The 20,657-nt window shown below is 39.7% G+C and overlaps 1 protein-coding gene across 4 annotated transcripts in view; it reads left to right on the top strand.

Moving 5' to 3' along the window:
• The window catches only part of TPPP (tubulin polymerization promoting protein), a 56,767-nt gene that overhangs the window by 22,002 nt on the left and 14,108 nt on the right, over positions 1 to 20,657 (top strand). For all 4 annotated transcript variants that reach the window (XM_065667142.1, XM_065667143.1, XM_065667141.1 and 1 more), the window contains one exon: positions 19,342 to 19,495. In XM_065667142.1, coding sequence (XP_065523214.1) covers positions 19,342 to 19,495 — 154 coding nt within the window. The remainder of the gene's footprint in view (positions 1 to 19,341; positions 19,496 to 20,657) is intronic.

Genomic DNA, 20,657 nt, shown 5'->3' with positions numbered 1-20,657 from the left:
TGCCTGTTCAGTTTCCCATGAGAAACTGCCCTGGATGGCAGAGGGGCCCAGTAGAGCTGGTTGATCTTTAGGACAGCTTTCTCTGAGCACAAGAATGGTCCATTCCCATGTGCAGGAAGTCAAGAAGCCTGGCAAGAGGGCAGCATGTATGAGCATGGAGCTTCTGACTGAGCTCAGACATGAAAAAGGAGTACGCAGGAGGTGGAAGCAGGGAGAGACTATGTGAGAGGAATATAGCCCATGCATGAAGGAACAGAGTGAGGAAAGCCGAAGTTCAGCTGGAGTTGAAACTAACAAGGGGAGTGAAGGAGCAAAAGTGTGAGCCAGCTGCTTGGTGTGGCAGGCGATCTAGTGACAAGTAGAAAAGGCAGAGATACTCAGCGCCTTCTTTTGCCTCCATTTGCAACCAGTAGGGTGTGCCTTCAGCATTCCCAAGTCCCTGGGTCTGCTAGCAGAGCCTGTGGGTTTGAAGCAGTACCCACAGTAAAGGAAGATAAAGAATCACTTGAAGTGGTTAGATGTAGAGGAGTCCATGTGTTAGGTAGTGGTTGCCACCTCCTACTTCATTTGATACAGTAGTTGCTAAAAGACATAATACCTGTAGCAGAAAGGGAATGTTTCTGTACTATCTGGACATTCATAATTCAGAGGGAAACTTTACTGCAGTGTTTTGCATCAAGCGAGTAAGTTTCTGCTTAAGCTGTGGAACAGCTTTAAATCAAACCTAAATCTTTCTCAGTGGTGAAAAGCAGTGATGAGCTGTTTCGTGGAGACAAGAATTCATTGTGAAAAACATCTCACTTCATGTCTGTTTAGACTGTATGATATTCCTGAAGTCTAGTAGTTTTTCTTGCTGTGTTTAGTTCCCCATAATGGGTTTTGGAGATCCTTTTTGGGAATGGTGCTGTTCTTTGCAAAGCTGCATGGCTTGTGAGAGCTTGCCACAAACTATGCTAGCTGCAGAAATGGATGCAGTGCAGCTACAGCTGTGTGGTACTGCACTGATCTGGTTGCCATGGGCAGGGCCACCTTCCACTAGAATAGGTTGCTCATAGCCTCATCAACCCGGCCTTGAACACTTCCAAGGATGGGTAAGCCACAGCTTCTCTGGACAACCTGTGCCAGGGCCGCACCACCCTTACAGGGAAAAACTTCTGCCTCACATCTAAATCTCCCGTCTTCCAGTTTAAAGCCATTTCCCCTTGTCCTGTCACTACATCCCCTTGTAAAAAGTCCCTCTCTGTATTGTAGGCCCCCTTTAGGTACTGGAAGACTGTTGTAAGGTCTCCCCTGAGCCTTCTCTTCTCCAGGCTGAACAAGCCCAACTCTCTCAACCTGTCTTCATAGGAGAGGTTCTCCAGCCCTTGGAGCATCTTTGTGGCTCTCCTCTGGACACGCTGAAGCAGGTCCCTCTTGTGTGGGGGCCCAGAGCCCTGAATGAAGAACATGACCTAAGCACCACTGACTTGTTTTCCTTCTTTTTTTCCCTCGACTTTATTCTGGAAGGAAGAGCCCTGAGAGTTTGGGGAACCTTTTAGTCTTACGCTGTTACCCTTTTTTCACAATTGTGGCACAAGCTTCGTAGGATACTTAGGCAAAAAGCTTTCTGTAGTGCTCTTTCAGCAGACAGAAAAGTACAAGACTCTAAAGAAAAGGATAAGCCACCATCATCTGGTGAGAAGGAGTCTTTGCTGTAGACCTGTTCATCTGTTTATCTCTGCTGATACAGCAGAGCATTGTACCGCCTAGTGCTGTTTGTGATCATGGGCACCAGCAGCTGCAGAACAGTGGTGATCTTTGGCACCAGGCTGTGACTCTCATGACATATGACAGCACTTGCTTCATTGCGCAGATGTCTTGGGTCTTTATTCTATGTCCCTTAGTTGCAAATTTTGTTTAAAAATGAAAGTAAGCTAATGAGAGGAGCAGTTGTGCTCACTATCATTGTAAAAGATGAAACTGATAGCTTTTACATAATCAGAAAAGTGTGTACAAGGATAAGTTGTTTTTCTTTCAGTTAGCAGCAGATATACAGTAATACTGTAACATCACTGTAGTTCATTACACCATAACTGAAAAATCAGAACAAGAAAATAAGATAGGTTTGTGTTTATTGTTTGGAATCTAACTCAGTTACACAAGATCTCCAGACAAACACATTGTAATTCTCAGTGCAGTATCAATTAAGCCTAAATTTATCTGCCTCATGATATTTGAGGTGTTCGTTACTCATTGTGGAGTGGTGATTGTTGAGCTTCTGAGTGGAACTGATCATGCTGAGAATGGAGAGTTTATCTGTACTGGAGCAGTGCGGGTGAAATACAAGAGGCTACTGACGAGATCATAGAGGAGAAGGGGGACAGCTCTTACTCATCATCACGTGCAGTCTGTATTTCACAAAAAGGTGTTGTGTTTTCACTTCTGCAAGAATGAGGCTCTGTGATATGGGATAGATGAAAAACGGTGACTGCACTGTTTGTCATCCTGTCCAGTCACTTCCCTATGTAGAGTGGCTGCTACTGCTGCATGCAAATCTGAGAGTAATCTTGTTTAACATCTTCATCGCTGACATGGACAGTGAGGTTGAGTGCGCCCTCAGCAAGTTTGCCGATGACACCAAGCTGTGTGGTCCGGTTGATACGCTGGAGGGAAGGGATGCCATCCAGAGGGACCGTGACACGCTTGTGAGGTGGGCTGATGCCAGCCTTATGAAGGTCAACCATGACAAGTGCAAGGTCCTACACCTGGGTCGGAGCAATCCCAGGCACAGCTACAGGTTGGGCAGAGAAGAGATTCGGAGCGGCCTTGCGGAGAAGGACTTGGGGGTGCTGGTTGATGAGAAAATGAACATGAGCCGGCTGCAGTGTGCGCTCGCAGCCCAGAAAGCCAACTGTATCCTGGGCTGCACCAAAAGGAGCATGACCAGCACATTGAATGAGGTGATCCTGCCCCTCTACTCTGCTCTTGTGAGACCTCACCTGGAGTATTGTGTGCAGTTCTGGTGTCCTCAACATAAAAAGGACATGGAACTGCTGGAACAAGTTCAGAGGAGGGCCACGAGAATGATCAGGGGACTGGAGCACCTCCCGTATGAAGGCAGGCTGAGGAAGTTGGGGCTGTTCAGCCTGGGGAAGAGAAGCCTGCATGGAGACCTCATAGCAGCCTTCCAGTATCTGAAGGGGGCCTATAGGGATGCTGGGGAGGGACTCTTCTTCAGGGAGTGTAGTGACAGGACAAGGGGTAACGGGTTAAAACTTAAACAGGGGAAGTTTAGGCTAGATATAAGGAGGAAGCTCTTTACTGTAAGGATGGTGAGGGACTGGAATGGGCTGCCCAGGGAAGTTGTGAGTGCTCCATCCCTGGCAGTGTTCAAGGCCAGGTTGGATGAAGCCTTGGGTGAGATGGTTTAGTGTGAGGTGTCCCTGCCCATGGCAGGGGGTTGGAACTAGATGATCTTGAGGTACTTTCCAACTCTAACTATTCTATGATTCTATGATTCTAATGACTGTAATCTGATTCAACATTTTTTGTTCCCAGTAAATCCTATGACTGATGTAAAATGAACAGTGAAGAGTATTTAGTGTAGTATTACCTTGAGAGGACCAATACATTTACCATTTGTCAGCAGCTCATCCTATTAAGACAGCAGAACTAGCATGTTTGGTTTTCTAAGCTTTTATGGTAAAAAATAAAGAGAAATTATTTCCTTTTACAGAAAAGCTGGAACTGTGGTTTCTTTTTCCAGGGAGGTTGCTTTTCTTTCATTGTTTCACCTCAGATGGGAGCAATAGGAGAGCTTTATATTATACATTATTATGCTGAAGTGGGTGGCATAGCTGGGAAAGCTGTTGAACTGAAATGCATAGAACTAACTTAATCTCTTTTGTCAAGACAACAGACTGGCCTATGGGGTCTTCTGTAGCCAGATGAAGAAAGCTATGGAAAGGGTACTCAGCAGACATTTAAAGAAGCTGTTTGGTTTTCATCCTGAGCTGAACCATGCCTGCTGATGTAGTTGTCTGATTTTGAGTTTAATTTGCGAATCCATCTGACTCTAGCTTCAGTCAACATTGGCCATTTTTAACAGTTTGTCTGATTTAGTCCTGTGTTCTGTGACCAGCAGTACAGTGTCTCATGCATGCTTGGGAGATTGTTCCTTATATTCCCCTTTTAGACGCTACACAGTGTAGCCCAGTCTTTGGCCACCTTAAATTATAGTTCTGTGTCTTCAAGTACTAATCTGTGAAAGGTGTGGTTGGGATGGACGTTGAAGTGGCAGTCACCTGAGGTAAATAGTGAAGGTACATAAGAGCTATTAAGGCTTAAGGGTTACCCATAAAGAACTGGATTTCTGTAACGTTAAGGACTCTGACTTGATGTTATCTACCATGACAGCTGAAATTTTTGGAAGTGTTTCAGCTCCATTTGTCAAGGCCTTGAGATAAAGAAGATGAAAAGATGTACTTTCTAGAGACAGTTATACAAACAGCTATGCCAAGTGTTGATTAGATTTATGTATGTGCTTGCTGCAAGTGTAATCTCTTAATCTTGGAAGAAGTCACTTGCTGAACAGCACAACTTCTCCAACATGCGTGATGATACAGTAGTTAAGTATTGACTAACCTCTTTAACAGTGTTGTTAATTGTCATATGCTGTGTTTTTTTTAAAATAAGCACTTAAAGTGTGCCTGATTTGCATGTATTAGGAAGAATCTGGCCAACATTTCTGCTTGTCATCTTCGTTGGGTTCCATTTGAAAATCTCTGAGGCTCTTGGGAGCTTTGAAGAATGAAAGGATTTGCCTTCTGATGCCTCCAAGTGGGTGGACACCCTGCTTCTGCTGCAGGGTAGAAAGGCACAAAGACAGTTTTTGTAGTTGTGGTCTCACAGGGCTGCTGTAGGTGTAGGATAAGGTGTTTAGCAGTGCAGAAAGCTTGCTTTGGTTGTGTTCTACTGTATCAGACTTTGTTTAGTAATTGAGGCAAAGTAGAGCATTGGTGTGAACTAGTTGCTGTTGAGCTCCTCCTGGTTTTGCTGTTCTTATTATGAAAAGTTAACTAGAAATATATACATCAAGTACTTAAGCTAGTTTTAAATTAACTGCGTGTATCAACATACCTAATATAGAGATTTTCTGGTTAGAAATAGACAGCATGTACCCCTGCAAAGATGTTTGTTGCTTGTTAAGGGGGTTTCCACAGTAGACCTGCACAGGATGGTATCTGCTATACAGCACATGGAGCTTAACAGTGTATATGTACATGACATTGTCTTAATCTATTGTTTTTATGTCATGCTATTTTTCTGCAAGAGACAGCTTGCAGTTTTGCTTTACAAGTTATGAGGATATATTTGACTTTCTTATGAACAGCAATCTACCCTGTGGGCAGCGGTAGTGGAGTATGAGACACTAGCAGTTTAATTAGCTCCCATGGAAATTTGTCAGCAGTCCTCATTCAGAAGATTCTATATTTCAATCAAATGGGTATATAAGAATATAGTAGATAAGACAGTCTTCTGACATATGCACTGGAGTAAAAGCATGGAATTCTGATACTGATTGCAGCATTAACTGTCCAGAAGTTAGAAAGCTTACCCTCCTATACCAAACATTGTGGGAGTTAATATTGCTACATTGAATATCTTTCTTGCACCAAAATAATGTACTGTCTGCAAATGACAGTTTGGAGCAATACTTGACTTTCTTGGTTTAGCTGCTAAAATCACTGGCTTTGAAAACAATGTAAGCTTCAACACTAAGTAATTCAGGAAAAAAAAGATGGGAAACCTTGTTTTCTAAATTTAAGTAACTAAGAGCTGCTACTATTGCTAATTGTAATAATTCCTGTGTGGAAATGAAACAGAAAGTGCCCTTTGTACAAAGCAGAATTCAAGAGGGCAGCAGTTTGTATTCAAAAGTTAGAGTTGTGACCTGACAAAGAAAGAGATGTATCAAAAGGGAGTTTGTATTTCTCTTCAAGAAGCTTTTTCAAAGGAAAAGCTTCTACGGTATTTTGTGCTTATTAAATGCTATTAACTGTTTAGTAGTATTTGATCACAGCAACATTGTTCAACTGGACTAATCTAATGGCAGCTTTAATTTCATCCTGGCAGGCCGGGGGGTCCTGTGCCTTGATAGATTTTGCAGCAGATGTAAGATACGGGCTAAATTTGGCAAAAATTTCCCCTAACAGTTCAGTAATTCTAGCTGCTTCCTTAGTTCAGTCACTGAAGTTATGTTAGACATCTCCAAAATTGTCGGAATCTTTCCCAGTGTTGGTTTGATACCTTCCTTCAGTAGCTGTTCATCTAAATGAGTCACAGATTTCCAAAAGAATGTACACTTGTTCTTTCATAGTCTCCTCTCTGCTTTCACTATTCATTCCAACATCTTGGAGGCTTCCCAATTGTTCCTTGTCATTTTGGTTTGTGGTGATGATGATGATGTCCACAAGATAGAAAATTATGTTGGTAAACCTCCTTTTATTGTAAACTTTTGGATCTTCTAAATACAGCTCGTGCTTTGAATTGAGAGAAGTGTGATGTAAATGAGAGAATATCTGTTTTGGTGTTAACTGTCATAATTTGCTGCATTTCTTCTTGATTGGTTTCAGATGCACGTGAGTCAGCACTGTAAAGACAAACCTTTAATCCAGGGAGGGGGAGCTGCACATTTTTGTGAAGGTTAGAGTTTTGGCAGAGATATAAATTTCCCATACAAGGAACACACATAGCATGGAAGATTGGAGATGGTCTGCATATTTAGAGCTTTCCTGTAACCATCCAATTTTCTCTTTCATATGTGAAGGCCATCTTCCGGAAAGGGAGGCATGTGCAGTTTCTTCTTCGTTTAGGTTATACATCTTATTTATTTGAAAGAGAAATTGTGATATTTCTGCTGTTGTGTAGCTGCAGTCTGGAGCCTTCTTTCTTGAAGGCTGTGATTTGGTCCTTGGCTGTTGGCTATGACAGACTCGTATCTTGTGGGTTTTTCTGCATATGACTTCCAGATATGGACTGCCATCATAGTTAGTTTTTCTTCTTTCACTTGGCATTTCATTCTTAATCTCACACCTTATTATCTCTCTCCATGGTCAGTCCCATAAACTGAGCTTGTGCTCTTAAGTTAACCCCAGCTGTCTATTTTTAATGCTGCCACCTTCTCATATTGCCAGCAGAAAATTTTAAGATATACATACATTTGTGTTTTCTCCCTGTCTTCAGGATCACTAAAACAAGCCCCTCCCACATGCACATGCTTTTTTACTTACCTGAATATATCTGACCTTTCAGGAGAGTTCACTATCATTGAGCTGTCACAAGGTTCAGAAATAGCTTTCATGCCTATATGTGATTTGACATGGAAAAAAACAACCTTGTGAAATACTTTGAAAAAATGGAATTTTGCTGTTGTAAAACCATCTGATAATGATGTTTTCTTATTGGGACAGTCTGATAAAAATGTGTTAGTTTTCAATTTGATGTTATTAAACTCTAAAGGAAAGCCCCACTTTGGATTGGATGAGACTGATGCTCTGGCTTTCATAGTAGCATTTTTGGAAGCAGTGACTTGCTATCACAGTCCCAAAATACATCAATCCACGTCATTCAATATTTAAATTATGTTTCAGAAATAGCTATAAAAAGACACTTCTTACGTGTAGTATGAAGTACTATTATACTCTGCTCTCAAAAAAAATCCCAAATCCAAACCAGTCTGTAGCTGGAAATGTTTACTTAGAGGGTAGGGGGAAATGTCCTGGAGCTGGAATGGAGCTGGGTACCTCAGTTATCATTTAGTGCTTTCTAAATTTCTTGGGCACAAAATATGAGTAAGCTTGCTGTATTTTGGCAATATAGTCATTAACAAACAGCTGCAGTGCCTGAATAATACAGTGAATATGCTCTATATTCATTAATTAAAGGTTGCATTTTCCATCCCTTTCCCTTCATTTTTCTTGTCTTCAGTCAGTGACTTTTTTCCTTTATACTGAACAGTGTAACTTCTGTATTAGTATGGGAGTTTTGTCAGAGACATCAGTGGAACAGGGTGTTCCAGACATCTTTCCCTATAGGAGCAAGTAATAAAATGTTCAAATTGCACTTGTAATTTTACTTGAGCTTCATAGTGATTTATAAACATGTCTTCACAATGCACACCCTTTTCCTTGCCACCATCTTGCATTGTTGTTTTTGTGCTGTTCTGATGTGAATTGGCCCAACGTGGGTGAAATAGCCATTGCAGTAACTACAAATATTCTGCCTAGGAATTAAAAAACCCTAATAATATTAGACATAATAAAGATACGGAGCTAGGCTTTTTGCTGAAACATCACAAAATCCCAGGAGAAACAAGAAAGAAATTCAAGGAAAGTTAGCACCACATAAAACTGGAAGGTTTTTTAATGTAATTTTGAGGAAAATCTGAGAGGAGAAAAACTTTTGGGTAAGATGTTCCTAGAACAAATCTTGGATCCTCGCTGATGTTGTGTAATAATGAGTTGGATTCAGTTATTATTCTGTTCCTTGTGCAGTGGTTCACTTTTAAGGTCCAATTCAATTCTTAATGAAAGCATAATTTAAGCTCTAATATCTTGAGATCTTACCATGTCAAGTCCTATTTAATAATACCGTTGTTCTTTGACCTCTTGTAGTTGTGTGTTAATTTTTGTCTCAATCAAGTAAGATATGGTATCAGATAATCATACAGTATTAGTCCTCCATGAGGTATTGAGCTTTTCTCTTCTGAGTCTCGTTAGTAAAAACAGCACTGTTTTATGTAACTATTTGATTTCTGCTGTGGAGATTTCATTTTTCTTTCCACATCCTATTCTTAACTGGTCTCATGAAAAGAGGTTGCTTGTCTTCCCTGAATGTTAGCACAGTCAAAACATAGATACTGCATGTCGAGAGAAAGCTCTAAGGAAAGTACTGGCTATCAAAAGCCTGAGGGAACTGAGTGCTAACAAGAAAGTTCATTGAGTTACATCTCCATTTCTAAGTGCCCTGTATTTAGCTAATAGCTAATTTAGTTAACAATAGTTAATAGTCTGAAAGCTGTCCTTCAGGATCTTTTTCTTCTCATACTTGCAAGCAATTTTGTAAGTTTCTATGGATTAACTGCTTGGGATCACTTTTATTTAGAAGACATTTAGCTGTGCAGCATTGGCCTTGCCCACAGTCGCAGCTTGTGACTGTACTTAAGCTTTCTTTCAACAATGTTTGTGTTGGAAATTGCTTCATTGTATGTAGACTGGTCTCCTTTTTAATCAGTTTTTTTAATACTCCTGGGAAAAGTGACTCAAAATAAACCTAGCTGCTGGGTTTTCATTTTTTTTTTCTAGGACATGAATTGGATGTGCCAGCTCATATGGGATTGCTGGTGAGCTCTGGAAGGATGCTTTATCTGTGTTTCCTACTTTTCTTTCATTGGGTTATCAAGCAATGGGTTCAGGCGCACTGCTTTAACTGGCAGAGAAATTACAGGTGGTGCCAGTTCTTTGCCCTGTGCTCTGAGCTGTAATGCCTTTGCCATAAGCCTCTGCGCTTCAACAGCAGAAAGAGCTTTTGAAATTGAGCAAATAGCTTCTTACCACTAGCTTGTGTAGTAAGGCCATCATAGACTACAGAAGACTGACAGATGAAATGATTAGCTATTGAAAATCATAAGTAAATCTTCAGCTATTCTTAACTGCTTTCATTTATTGGTACAAGGCTAACTTAATGAGCACTATGACATCATCCTCTTGGATTTTCATGTTTTGGATGTGCTCAGCAGTGTCCCTGGCAGCTGTGAACTGTATTACATTGTTAGACTGTGGTTAACAGTTTCTGCTTCCTTCCCCTATGATATGTGTGTGTGCCCAGCCTAGCGCATATCCTTAACATTACAAGAACCAAAGAGAACAGCAAATAAATTGAGCCCTCTGGAGAAATAACCAGCATATCTGCAGATGCCTGATTGTGAGGCACAGTCCTCTTGCTTCAGCACTAGTTTATCCCCTGCCAGTTGGGTCTAAGACCTGTCTGCAGGCTCTCTTTTTTTGCTCTCTATAACTTACATCTGTCTGTACTCTAACTTCCCTACTGCTGTCATGCACCCCCACCACAACACAACTTCCACACCAGTTGTGCTGACAAATAGTGCCTGCACCCAAAAAATAGATTTCTATGTTACTGAAAAACATGCTCTGAAAATTGCATGTCCCTTACTGGATTCTTCCACAGAACTAGACAGCATACTAAGGATAAAAATAATACACTTGTGATAAAATTACTAACCAAACCCCAAACAAGTGGATTCTGCTGCTCTTACATGCTAATTTCATCGCTTTCTTTAAGTCCTGTATAATCATCAGGCCTACTTTCTGCTTGGACTTTTCCTTTCCCTCATCATCCTTAAGTGCCATTAATCTCTTCAACACCTTTAACTCATTCTGGGGTTTGCTTTCCTTTGGAAGCTTTTATCCACTACATGTTTTTGCCAAGTCATTTTCCTTCTCTGGTCCCCCTCTTTATTCCCTTCCCAATACTGTTTTATCTGATAGGCTCATAACTTTTGCATTTGCCTTTTTTTTTATTGCTGTTGTTTTTAACTTCAGATTTTATTTTAATGGAAGGGAGTTTTCACTCTGGGTGAATCATATAGGAAGGAAATACTGCAGAAATAAAGTCAAGAGGAGAAAAAGGTTAACTTCAAATATAGAAGAGAGTTTTCATGAAAGATTCCTAAAATATTTAAGTTAAAGCCTGATAAAGGTGTTGGCTGCTGGTGTAGTGAGCTGCTGATGTCCTCTTGGTTTAGATTTTCAAAGCATGGCAGTTTGGAAGCTGTCACAGTTTCAGATACTTAGAATTAGCTGTGCGCAGTTTTACCCTTGCTCAGTAATGAGAAAAAAAGCATCTGGAGGTAAGCTGGCACTTCCAGGTTCTGTTCCTGAGTGAATGATGTGTGTTCTTCTGCCCTTGCTGCCTGCTCCTTGACTCCAGAGAGATTTTTGCAAGTCATGGCTATTGCTGTAATATACAGAGAACATTTTGCACTGCAGTTTGCATTTCTCTTCTCTTGTTGCTTCGCTCTCCTGGAATGATGAGAAAACTGATGATTGCGTTGCCTTGTGGTCAGTAGGGTATATAGAGCCACTTGGTCCACCTCCTTATGTTTGATTTGGCCAAGGTACTAGAAGTTACGGAGTAATTAAGAAGGTCACCTGTATGTCTCATTTGTCAGTCCTGAACTTTCTTTCAAGGGAATACACTTCTGGTAAATAGCCATGCACTCAAAGGTGCTTGCGTTCCGGAATTGTCAGCTATTTCAGCAGAAGAATTCTGTTGCTTCTTCCTAGGATCATTTTTCTGAGGATATCTTCTGGAAGGATATCTAATAGTTCCCAATTTACTCCTGCATGCATGAGCATCCAGATATCTAATTTCAGTATCTCAGTTCTACCCATTAATAGGGCAGAAGTCTCTGATGCAAGGTGATACCTCAAGCTTTGTTTCCTTAATTGGTTCTTTTAAAACCACCTTTTTTAGAGCTGTTAGTGCAGCACAAAGAACCTGATAGAATTATATTACAGTATCTCCCCACCCCTCTTCTTTCTTCAGCTGTATTTTTCAGATTTTTACACAAGTCTCTGCTTTGGGCTAGTCATACATTGTTCAGTTTTATCCAAGAAACTGTTCTCTTTTTAGTTTGTCAGTTTTTTGCATTGTATATTGAACTTTGTTGTTTCATTCTTGACTGATAATATAGCAAGAAACAGATCTTCATAGGATATAATTGCAAGGTCCTACACCTGGGTCAGAGCAATCCTAGGCACAGCTACAGGCTGGGCGGAGAAGAGATTCAGAGCAGCCCTGCAGAGAAGGACCTGGGGGTGTTGGTTGTTGGTTGCTGAGGAACTTAACATGAGCTGGCTTCAGTGTGTTCTCACAGCCCAGACAGCCAGCCGTATCCTGGGCTGCATCAAAAGGAGCATGACCAGCAGGTCGAAGGAGGTGATCCTGCCCCTCTACTATGCTCTTGTGAGACCTCACCTGGAGCATTGTGTGCAGTTCTGGTGTCCTCAACATAAAAAGGACATGGAACTGTGGGAACAAGTCCAGAGGAGGGCAGCGAGGATGATCAGGGGACTGGAGCACCTCCCATATGAAGACAGGCTGAGAAAGTTGGGCTGTTCAGCCTGGAGAAGAGAAGGCTGCGTGGAGACCTCATAGCAGCCTTTCCAGTACCTGCTGAAGGGAGCCTGTAGTGGTGCTAGGGAGGGACTTTTCATTAGGGACTGTAGTGGCAGGACAAGAGGTAATGGGTTCAAACTTATACAGAAGTTTAGATAAGAAATAAGGAAGTTCTTTACTGTGAGGATGGTGAGGAATGGGTTGCCCAAGGAAGTTGTGGATGCTCCATCCCTGGCAGTGTTCAAAGCCCGGTTGGACAGAGCCTTGGGTGAGATGGTTTAGTGTGAGGTGTCCCTGCCCATGGCAGGGAGGTTGGAAGTTGATGATCTTAAGGTCCTTTCCAACCCTAACCATTCTATGTTAAATACTACAATAGCTTGCAAGGTTCTAGCAGCCTGCTTACCCTACCTAGGGACCTAGCTTTACTTTGGTACTGTTTTTTGGCTGTGGATTGTGGAGACGATGGCCAGTAAAAATCCTGAGTAGAGGAGAAACAAAGCAGAAAGTGAAAACTATAAAACACTAGGGGGAATAAAAAAGTAAACTAGCAGCCCTGTGGCATAATTTGCTTCTTGGTTAAACAGATCAGTCTTGAACTTTGTGCTGGTAGCATTGCAGCACCATTTTCTTCTTGGGAAAAAAGAATATATCTGTTAGATTAGTGATGTATTTTGCAAAGACCAGTACAATCTTTTTTTCCTTCGAGGAATTTATGGTGCCCTTTTACTGTCAATGCATACAGTACAAATACCATTAACCATTGCTATTAATGTACATTACATCTGTAGACCTTATCAAGAAGATTTGGGGGTGTTATCACAAGTAGCAAGAAAAGAATAATTTTCAGTTCTACTGAATGAATAGCAGTGAATGCTTTGGGAAATACCACAGTAATAATCCAAAAGTTCCTGCTCTAAAGTGGTAAATTAGAAAAATCTATTGTAAGAAAATTGGGGAGTTTCAGGAGTTTTTTAATATGGCAGATCGCTCTTGGAAAAAAAATGAAAAATTTTGGACAAGTTAAGCAGGATTTATCTATTATTTCTCTGACGTTTAAGATTAAAAAAAAAAAAAAGGAAACATGATTTAAAAGAAACACTTCTCGTTTCACTTCTTTTGTCTGTTAAGATAATGTAGAAAGAGCTAAAGTTCAAAATCTGGTCTGAATGCCATTGGGAAATATGATTTTGGTAGGTATAAAAAGTCTGACTTACAGACTGTTCTCAATGTTCTTATGACATTTATTGTGCCAGTAAGTCAGAAACTGTGACAAATAAGCCACACAAGCATAATGTTGCCAGTGCAATCCTTCATGCTGTCTCCTGAATGAATGAGACTGCCTTGGGAAGGGAATAAATATAGGGAGTATCCCAAATCCTGTTTGTTCTGATTTCCAAGATATGACATGTTTGAGTTTTACTTAACTGCTCAGTTGGCTGAGGCACCCAGGTCCATGGTGAGTTCAGACTAAATAAACTCTACAAACAAAACTCCTTGTACAGAAGTTTATGCAAAAACATTTATTGGGCTCCCACCTCTACTTATGCTATCTTCAGACCCTTATCAGACTGTCTATACTCCTTATACCTTTCTGGATAGATGATAATTCCCACAGCGAAAGAGTACTGGTTAGTGTATCCTGCTGTAATTCCCTCTGGTATGCTACCCAGAACACAAGTTTGTCTGAGTACTTTCACATTTTCTTTCCTTCTTCAATCTAAGAAAATTTAAAGGAAAGGTGACCTTTTGGGATGGGAGTATGGAATGACTTTTGGTAGCTTGGAGATTAAGACAGAAAACTGTTTTGGAGACCTTGCTGTATTAACATTGAACTGTAACAGTTCCATGGAGATAAAAGATTTCTAATATAGGTCAAGGATTTTGTGTATTGGATATGTGGAGTGTACAGCTTTGCTTTTCATCTCAGCCAGAATTGTAGACAACTTAATACAAATAGTATTCAAGTCCAGATAACATAGTAGTATTAATTTGCAGCAGTTCATTTTGCACTCCATTGTTCTGATCTTGTGAACACAGGACACTGTTAATAGTAATATTTGCAAAATAAAACTGCGTCGCTTGCTGTTGCAATCTGTTTGGGCCTGTATTTGATCTTTTGTACCCTCTTCACTATGCTACTTTCCAGGTGCAGAAATGAGGCTTTTACATATGTGAATTTGAGTTCCCAAGAGCAAACCAAGTAATTCAAGCTTTAGTTCAGAATCTTCCCATTCGTAGTGGTTGCGTGTGGAGAGACCCATCAAGGAAGCTCCCTTGATGGAAAGCAAAGCTTCCTAAATTCTTCCGAGTGTGTTCAGTCTGCTGAAATGGTATGCATAGATAAAAGCAACTTTCATGGGTGTCCCATGAATAGATTGTTTCCTCTACTTAACTATGGTACATTAGAGTAATTCTGCATGTTGTAAGAAGCAGAATTTAAAATAGAATGGCATGTAAGAATGTATCCTTCCTAAACACAAAGGTTTATTTGTGTCATAATAAAGTACAGGGCTCTAAGAATTTATATTATTAATGTCCTTCTTACGTGTTCTTTTCATTGAGGTGGCTAATCATGTGACTTCTGTTTTTGTACAAGTCTTCTCCCCCAACCCCCTCTTAGCATTATTGTTGCTCTCTTCCGTTTTGTCTCATTTTCTGGTCAGATAGTTTTAATTTGCATTTCCGGTATCTGATTGTGTCATATTTCTGTAGCTCTTAATTAATATTTTTTTCTTTTTTTTCCTTCCCCTCCCCCCTTTTTTACTGTACAATATTTTATCTTCTTTCTAGGTCTCTATTAACTCTCTGGAGTGCTAAACCTAAGAGGAGACTGTTAATAGCTGAGAGATCACCCTTGGCATACTTAATTGTAGACAAGTTGTTTGAACTTGTAACACTTGGAAAATGAAAGTTAATATATTTGTTTTGTTATTCCCATGGAAACAAGATATTTATAATGAGCTCCTAAAAACAAGTTACAGATATACACAAGGAAGCTGTTTCCTTGTAGCAATTGCTTAGTAGAAAGAAATTGGTTTGCTTGGAGGGTTTTTGTTGCTTTTTTTTTATTATTTTTTTTTTATTTCTTTAACTCATGACCTCTGAAAAGCTGGTGTCAGAAGGGGCTTTCTGAATAGGAACAGATTAAAAATGGTGGAAGTAAACTGAGGGTACAACTGCCTTGTGTGTCATGCAGCATTCTTAGTACTATCATTTTTCATAGTTTGGGTTGGAAGGAACTTTAAGGTCATCTAGTTGACACGCACACACACACACACACAACACCCAACGCACATCTTTCAACTAGCTCGGGTTGCTCAGAGCCCCATCCAACCTGACCTTGAACACTACCAGGGATGGGGCTTCTTCCACCTCTCTGGATAACCTGTTCCAGTGTTTTACTACCTTTATCATAAAAAATATCTTCCTTATATCTAGTCTGAATCTACCCTCTTTTAGTTTAAAACCATTACCACTTGTCCTATTGCTACAGTCTATATTAAAAGGTCTGTCACTGTCTTTCTTATAAGGCCCTTTTAAGCACTGAAAGGCCACAGTAAGATGTCCCCAGAGCCCTCTCTTCTGAAGGCTGAACAAGCCCAACTGTCAGCCTTTCCTCATAGGTGTTCCATCTCTCTTATCATTTTTATGGCCCTCCTCTGGACCCACTCCAACAGGTCCATGTCTTTCCTGTGCTGAGGACTCCAGAGCTGGGTGCAGTATTCTAGGTGGGGTCTCACCAGAGCAGAGTAAAGGGGTAGAATTACTTCTTTAGACTTGCTGGCCACGTTTCTCTTGTTTCAGCCCAGAATACGATTGGCTTTCTGGGCTGCAAGTGTATGCTGCTGGCTCATGTCCAGTTTTTATTCCACCAGTACCCCGAAGTCATCCTTCATAGTGTGTTTTTGTGGACCTGGAGCAGCCAATCTGTGTGGCTGAGTGTTTAAATCAAGCTATGTAAGTCAGTAGAGAGACTTTGCTTCTGTCTTTTCTATGTATTCGGTCTGTTTTCTGCTCTGCATTCAAACCAAGACACTACAGATAGAAGAAGGGGTAAGAGCATGCTGTCTTACTGAGTAACAGTGATGACAGCAACTGCTCAGAGGTCTTTTGAACCTTCCTTTAGAGACAGGATGAGCTGTAGCATTGCTACTTAAGTAATTTAGATGCTATGGTACATGGCATGCATTTACTGTACATGGCATACGAAAAGTACCAGAACATGTCGTAAGTTAATTAATTTAATCAAGTTCTTTGGGGGAGTCACAAGGCTTGGCATACTTTGCAACTGCAGAATTTTTGAGTGAATTATTATGCTTTTCAAATGGGTTTGGTAATATTGTAATAGTTTGAGGCAGAGGGGGATGTTTCTGGAGTATAGAAAAATTAAAGCCTCTTTATTCAGGAAACCTGCGTTATAGTTCCAAAAATTCCTTTTAAAATGTCAGTCCAATTAATTTTTTTTGCTGGTAAAGATCTGCCATGATGCACATTTCTTTTTTATTTGGTCCAGCAGCAATACTACATGGATTGTACGTGTATCCAGTTTGTGGTATGCTGGGAAAAACACTCATTTGCTTTCCTTTATTAGTGTGACAGGGAAAAGACCAAATGTGAGAGTTAGGAATGGCTGTGTCTTAGACCAAAAAGAGATGTTCTTTTTTCCTTTTGGCACCCTTATACATGCATTTTCTTTTTTTCTTTTAATGCGGGCGGGGGAGAGGAACAAAACAAAAAACACTCAAACCAAAATATTTTCCACGTGTTTGTAAATATAAAAGGGGTCAACATGAATTTAAACAGATTTTGCCAAATGTGGTCATTCCCTTTTTCATTGTGATGATCCTGACTAATAAACTGTAGCAATCCTGATTAGAGACTTCCAGGTAACAAACGTGCTACAGAAAATTGCATTTGAAAGATTTGTATCTTAGACTTGGCTGTGAGTCTCTAGTGAAAAAGGGCCTTAGTGCTGTGTCATGCTGAAGCTTTGCAGTGATTGCTAATGCCATCTTTTTCTAAATGAGAGGCAAAACAAAATGAAGTCCTGACCTTTTGAGCTAGTTAAAAATTCTTGGACACATTTCATCAGAAGAGGGATGTTAATCCCATTAATGAGAATCCTGGACGAATTCCAGGTAGTTAATTGCATTTTATTCCATGTGTCTTTTTGATTAATGAAATACTGGATTATATTCTTCATTTCCACAATGTTCTTTTACTAGCTAATTCCATGGGATACTTCAGCATATGCTTCACCTAAAGCAGGAAGTAGTTGCAAAGAGCAAAGTTTGGTCAAAAAAGAAAAACTAAAACAAAACCACAGAGTTTATTTCTGGCTAAAATAGGGAGTGTAAGGGGTGTAGGGATTTGCTATATGTTGTGCTGTGTTGGGGGAAATACAGGATACTAGGAATGAATGGTATGTAAAGGGTTGTGTTAGTGATGAATTTTATTGTAAATAACCATTTTCTCCTTATTTTGAAAGCCTGGGATAAAACCTCATTTTCTGTTTAATTGAAATAGTAGTAACTTCCTAACTATTGCTGTTTAAAACCAGGAAGTCTCACTTCCTCCTTTTATTAGTGTATCTACCCTCCAGTTGAGGGGGATTAGACCTCTTAACATGTCGGAGAAAAGATCAGAGATAAATCAGTGATAGATAAATGGCTGTTTGTGATGCTTGAATAAAAACTAGATTTCTGTGGGTAATTTTTCTAGCCTGAGATTTCTGTTTCCAGTGCACCTTTTCCCTAGCCTTGCATCTGTCATTTATTTCTTTAGAAACAGCTGTCACTGTTGAAAGGACTGGTTTTGGTTGTGTGTTGTTGTGTGGTTCGGTTTTGTTTGGGTTTGTTCATTTATTTGTTTGGAGGGGGGTACATTATTTAAGATTACATCAATGTAAGTATCAGAATATTTTTTGAAAATTTTTTTATTTAGTCTGTTAAATTTTAGCTTAAAATGTATGGCGAAATTTTGGTGCATAAAGTCTTGTTCTAAAGGTCAGAAAATCTGCAGTTTAATAATACAGGAAAAGGTGTGTTTTGTGTGTGATATAATTCATAGAAATAAAAATTTTTCTTTTTAAAATTGTGAATACTCTCACTGATGCTGTGACCTCATACCTGAATTTTAAAATGAGGAGTCCTAGAAATAGTTTTCTATTAGGGGAAATAACTGTGTACTCCACTGCATTATCTCCTGCCTAAACTGAATCTTTCAAAATTATAGAAAACAGACTTGCATTATTCTTCTGGTTAAACACATCTCTGTAGTCAATGCTGAGTTTCTTATCAACTGAACCCTTCGGCCTGATGGATGTTAAACGTCTGCAGGAGTGACTGTATAAATACATGTTTGTAAGTGTGAATTTCCCCCTCCATTGTCAGATTTTCCACTGAAAATAGCTATAGCAAAATCCTCTCCACTAAAGTAAACCTACGCAATTAATTTATTAGTGTGGAAATACGGGCTATTAGTGAAAATAACAGCAAGTCTTCAGCTCTGAATTTCTGGGGGGGGGGGGTATGTGAGTGTATTGGACTGCTATGCTGTGTTTTCCATGAATCTGTGAATGTTTTATGAAGTTGATCATCTAAAGGAAAAGAGATAACTGAATTTAAATGCATCACTTTAAAAATCCTCATTCTTTAATGGAGGAATTTCAGGTTTTGTAGATGCTTTTCAATAGTTTGCTTTATACCACAGCATTTTTCTTAATTTACTTGTGAATACATGAAAAGTAAATAATATGACATTACCAGTTATTCTAAGAGGAATAAAAAAAACCAACTAAACTCATCCAAGATGCTTCAGTTCGTCGTCTACGCATCGAGGCTGTACAAGCGATCAACCAAATGAGACCATAAGTTTGATTTGATGAGCTGCAGGCATTCTGACACAGGCCAGGTCCCTTTATTTCATCTTTATTTCTGAACATTGATCAAGGGAAATTTCTAAAGCACTATCCTACTGATGTACATGAAGAAAGTGATGTTCTTTGGGTATGTCTTATGTGACACCATAAACGGGCTGCATGGGTCTTCCTGTGTTGCAACTGCTTTGTAGTTTTATGTTGTTCATTGTGGTATTCTGCTATTCTTGGAATGCTTGTTGTGCTCTCTTGTAATTTGTTTTAATTTCTGTGTGTTTCTATAGGGGAAAGTCTTCCAGAACTATCACTTTTGAGCAGTTCAAGGAAGCTCTTCAAGAACTCTCAAAGAAGCGTTTTAAGGACAAGAGTGATGAGGAAGCAGTTCAAGAAATATATAAACTAATTGAAGGAAAAGCCCCAATTATATCTGGAGTAACGGTATGTTACTGATCTAATAGATGCATTGTTCTAGCCATCCTTTGTTCTACTGCAGTGTTGTTGAATTCACCCGCTTGCATTTAAATCCATAAATCCAAGCAGCATGCCTCCATGGGCCTGAAAACAACAACCGTACTAAGCTGACTGGGAGCAAAGATTATGCAACAGCTAAGTATTGCACTACTGTGTATTCTTCTGTGGCACTGTCATTGCTTCTGCTAGGAATTGTAGTACCACCTAGCAGCATGGTCAGGAAAATTCAAGGTGAGCTCTTGTGTGTGGTTAGAACATAGAAATGTTCATCAAGAGCAGTGTATCCAAATCAAAAAGTGTAGAAGGGAATTAAATTTAGAACCACATTAAACAAATGTGTGAAAAGGCAAAAAGACTAGAGTGAAGACGTCCTAAAATAGATTTAATACACCATGTGAATCCCAGAACAGTGGAAATCTATGTGTAATTACCTTTGCTGTTCCGAGTATGTCAGAAATATAATGGTTTTTGTTTTCCTTTTTTAAATATTGGCGTTAAACTTTCTGTGTGAAAAGGAAGCCGTAAAGCATAGTGTACGTAAATTTGGTTGCCCTTTTAAATGCCAAAGTTAGGCAAGCTTTTACCCTGTAGTTTAGGCAATGCTAGAGTGTTTGACATCAACTTGAATAGTCCTGTCAGTTTAGTTCGTCTGCTTAAAATTTGTGATCCTCCTGAATTTTGGCAGTAGAGCTGTGAATAAAAATGTAATTGTAAAGAATCTTTCCAGAAACTGGTTCCATACAAATGACCAATGGAAATATCAAATGGGGAGATTTCTTGAGTTGTACAATTTGTCAGATTTTTACAAGATTTTATTTTATTACTCTGGTACTCTATTTTGAAACAAGTGACAGAGACTACAATAACGAACCTTCCTTTTTGTCTTTCACTCATTATAGTGACTTTGAATAACTTGTTCATCTATGAAGCGATTCCCTGTTTGAATTGTGCACAATCTTCTGAGGCTCACTCTTGATTCTATTTTTTGGTATTTCAGCAGTCAGATCTTGAAATAATGGCTGCTAATAAAGGGACAGCATCTTTCTGCGTGGATGACAGGATGATGAGAGAGCTTTGCAGATGCAGGATAACATCATGTAGGTGCTTTAGAGGTATATAAATGTGCCAG

This window comes from Lathamus discolor, chromosome 2 (genome assembly GCF_037157495.1).
Source record: "Lathamus discolor isolate bLatDis1 chromosome 2, bLatDis1.hap1, whole genome shotgun sequence".
Taxonomy (NCBI): Eukaryota; Metazoa; Chordata; class Aves; order Psittaciformes; family Psittacidae; genus Lathamus; species Lathamus discolor.
The sequence above is the reverse complement of the archived record's forward strand: the minus strand, read 5'-3'. Positions and strand labels throughout refer to the sequence as shown.